Source organism: Phytophthora parasitica (assembly GCF_000247585.1).
Source record: "Phytophthora parasitica INRA-310 unplaced genomic scaffold supercont2.31, whole genome shotgun sequence".
In the NCBI taxonomy this organism is placed as follows: Eukaryota; Oomycota; class Peronosporomycetes; order Peronosporales; family Peronosporaceae; genus Phytophthora; species Phytophthora nicotianae.
In genome coordinates this window covers 479,511-482,961 of record NW_008649017.1, presented here as the reverse complement: position 1 = coordinate 482,961, position 3,451 = coordinate 479,511, and the positions used below count along the sequence as shown (strand labels likewise).

At 47.6% G+C, this 3,451-nt stretch overlaps 2 protein-coding genes across 2 annotated transcripts in view; both read right to left on the bottom strand.

Annotated features, from left to right (window-relative positions):
- PPTG_13058 (hypothetical protein) overlaps positions 1–828 on the bottom strand; it is a gene marked incomplete at both ends in the record, with an annotated part of 1,338 nt that extends 510 nt beyond the window's left edge. Inside the window, one exon of the mRNA XM_008908770.1 lies at positions 27–828. Within this exon, the coding sequence (XP_008907018.1) occupies positions 27–828 (802 nt within the window). The remainder of the gene's footprint in view (positions 1–26) is intronic.
- Positions 829–911: 83 nt separating this feature from the next.
- Positions 912–1,968, bottom strand: PPTG_13057 (hypothetical protein; the record flags this gene model as incomplete). The annotated part of the gene is made up of 1 exon (XM_008908769.1): positions 912–1,968. The coding sequence occupies one exon, from the start codon at positions 1,966–1,968 to the stop codon at positions 1,027–1,029; it is 942 nt and encodes a 313-aa protein (XP_008907017.1). The 3' UTR covers positions 912–1,026.
- Positions 1,969–3,451: the final 1,483 nt, after the last annotated feature.

Sequence of the window (3,451 nt, the reverse complement as noted above, 5' to 3'; positions counted from 1 at the left end):
CGCTTTCTGCTCTATGATGTGCATACTTTCAATGCGCCAGTCGACATCTTCTGGATCTGTCACTCGCGACTCAAACACCACTCGGTAGACGTTTTGTTGCTGCACATAAAGAGTCTTGTCTGTTAGACTTACCACCTTCAAGTCCTCCACAGTAGCGACGTCCACAAGGAGACCCAAATGCTCGACCGTCGACTCACACGACGTGCCCGTCGGTTGTTTCTTAAATTCCACTAAATCCTCGTATTCCTGTACCGTCAGACGTCGATACACAACCTGTGCAAGCTGCGCCTTCTCGACTTTCATGGCCTCACACTCGATGTAGAAATTACGGTGTAAGTAATTTTTCTTAACTTGCAGCGCCATTTGGTTATAATACGCAGGAGTCGTGTACTGCTTCAAGTTTTCGACCACTTGGGATGAATTGCTCTTCTTGGCCAGAAACTCTGGGAATTCGACGCTGTTCATGGCTCGAAGATTCGCTTCCGCTGCGGCTTGCGCTCCTTCCAGAAACTCCAGAAGATCAACATTTGTCTTCCTTGGTAAATGCAGCATCACGAATAGCCAGCACTGATCCAGTATATTAAGGGAATCGGTGAAAGCCCCTTTGTCCTGATACTCCGCGAGCCTCGGCAGACGTGGGATGGTGCGACGCCAAAGTCCAAGAACGAGTTCACTACCTTTCTCGAACTGTGGCGCGTTTTGTTCACCCGGCGAAGTGGAGAAGCAGCGATCTGCAGGTTTAGTGACCGCGTAGCGACCGAAGAGAAGCTGCTGGCGGCGGAGGTTAACATTCCAAGCTGTGCGCGTAGCAGTACGACCCAGCATCATTAGCGGAGGTTGGGGGGTGACGCTGATGCAGGTCAGACGATCATGTCATTCTTATGAATAATGAATTAGCCCCATTATAATGACATTTTTTCAAGTTGAGACGGTGGACTCTTTGAACAGAATTGATGGTATTCTAATGCAAAATGTCCCTCAAACTACTTTATTTTTCTTGCCAAAGCTGTGTTGCTAAACCATAGCTTATTTCTTGAGTTCGGAGTTGATCCACGGCAGCGCCGACGACACACGCGAGTAGATAGCGGGGGAACCCTTGACACCACAGCCCTGACCGCCGCTGACCAGGCCGATAAGCACGTCGTCGCCGTCGCCCTTGGCGTTCTCCTTGATGAATGGACCGCCAGTGTCGCCCTGGCACGGAGACTTCCCCTGCTCGCCACCGGCGCACACCTGCGACATATCGATCGTGGTCGACTTGAGAGCCTTACGGCACGCGTCGTTGGAGATCACCTGCTGGCTCAGACTGAGCAGCTCCTCGGACGCCATGGCGTTGGAAGAAGCGGAGGTGAGACCCCAGCCCATAGCGGTAGCCCACATGCCAGACTTAATGTCACTGCCACCAGGAGCAGGCAGCTTCACCGGCTTGTACTTGCTGGGCTTAGCCAGCTTGAGTACCGCAAAGTCATTAGCGAGCGTGTCAGCGTTAAAGTGCGGGTGGGGAGTTACCTTAACCACCTTAATCTCATCGCCATCCTCACCACCATTAACGTAGTGCGCACCAACAGACACGAAGTTGGCCTTAGACATCTTGGTGCACGAAGCAGTCGTGAGAACGTAGGTGGGCGAGATAAGAACACCGCCACAGAAGCTGAAGTCATCGGGCGACTTGGGGTCGACGGTAGTACGGAGACCCGTTGTGTAGGTCTTCGTGCCCTGCGGGACTTTCTGGCCACCGAGGATGGCAGAGACCGATCCGAGCATGAGCGCAGCGGAGACAACCGTGGAGATGATCTTCATTGTACGAGGAGTGATTGTCTTGAGAAAGGTGCTTGGAATGCTCTGAGCAATAGGCGGTAAAACCTGGAATGGGGATAGTGCGGAGAACACCACGTTCACTACTGTACTCGCATTATTCACGTAGCGTTGGAACATGACTGTAAACACGAGCAAATAGCAGGCTGCCATGCGAGATTTGCGGTCATCCGCTGGCGACAAGCAGTCCATACAAAAACAAAACTCTCTGCACATGTGGGATCGCGGCAGGATTGTATCAGTGTTACTGTGCGATACTATCTCATAGACACATGTTGAGGCATAGGTCAAGTTTAAATGGATCTAATGGAGTATGAAAAATGAATAGAATGGTGAATCGACGATGCAATCGAACGACATACCCGCTTGTCCGTAAGCAGCATTGCCAGCTGAAAACTGTACCAAACTGTACCAAAAATGTATCTACATTCACTGCGCAAAAAAACTATTAAATGTAGTAATGAGGCCCTCTACCGTATTTGTACTTATCGTACTTGTGCTTACCTAGAATGGCCGAGTCCTGCTAATGTCGTGCTGTGCCTAATCAACATTTCAACCTGTTGTTTTAAGCTAAAAATACTATAAAAATAATTAAATGTAGTAAGGAGGTACTCTATCTGTACTTACTGAAATTGTGCTTAGCTATATGTAGAGATCACCAACGCCGCTTGAACCACGGTACAACAATAATGCGTACAACTGTAGATCTACATGTACGTGCATCCACAGTACGGTTTTTTGCTGTCAGAGTTCTTGCTGTCCGGATGTGGTATCATTCATACCGTATGATACAGAGAATTGGTTTTACATATGTGTGCAGATCAATCCCCCTAGACTAGGACCCACAGTAGGTACAGAACAATCCGAATGGATAGTATTGTTCAGCTTCATCTGTTGGCATGCGAGGCGATCTCACAGGTGAGTTTTCCTGCCACAGCCGCAAATACTCATGAAAAGTGGTTAATTGGATGGAAAAGAGATTGCGGCTGTCGTATCAAATCTTGACGATATGGATGAATATCCACGTCTTTCCGACAGTATATGACCGTGGGAAATATTTGCAAATATTAGCCAATGGCATTCTTTAATGATTGAATATGAGCAAAAAGAATTGGTTAGGGTTAGGTGTTTGCGTTCCGACACATTCCGACAAATATTTGTCGGAATTACTGGTCAAATACGAATATGTCGATACAATTTTGAAGATTAACAAATAGTTTTGAAATATCCTGGCAGATTGTACAACTAAGCATTATCCTAAAGTAGGCTACAGGTAGCACGCAACTCTTTAATTGCCAAACACATCTCGAAAAACACGCGACACATATTGAGCCTAACGATATCAGCAGCACTATATCCGGTCTCATAGCAGAGAAAAAAAAGAAATGCGGTGGCAGTAAATCAAATACCAACAAAAAAGACCAAGCCCCTGTGTCGAGTTCACCCGAAAAACCCAAGGCTCAGGTTAGTTTACTGGATAATGAGTCGAGTGAAGACTTCGTTCCAAGTGATTTTGGAGACGAAGCGATACCACAAGTCAGTATTATACGCGAAATTCAATCGCCATGTTTCGTCCCTGGTAAAAGCGGCACGCGTCTGGTAATTACAGACCATGACGTCAAAACAATTCAGGGTG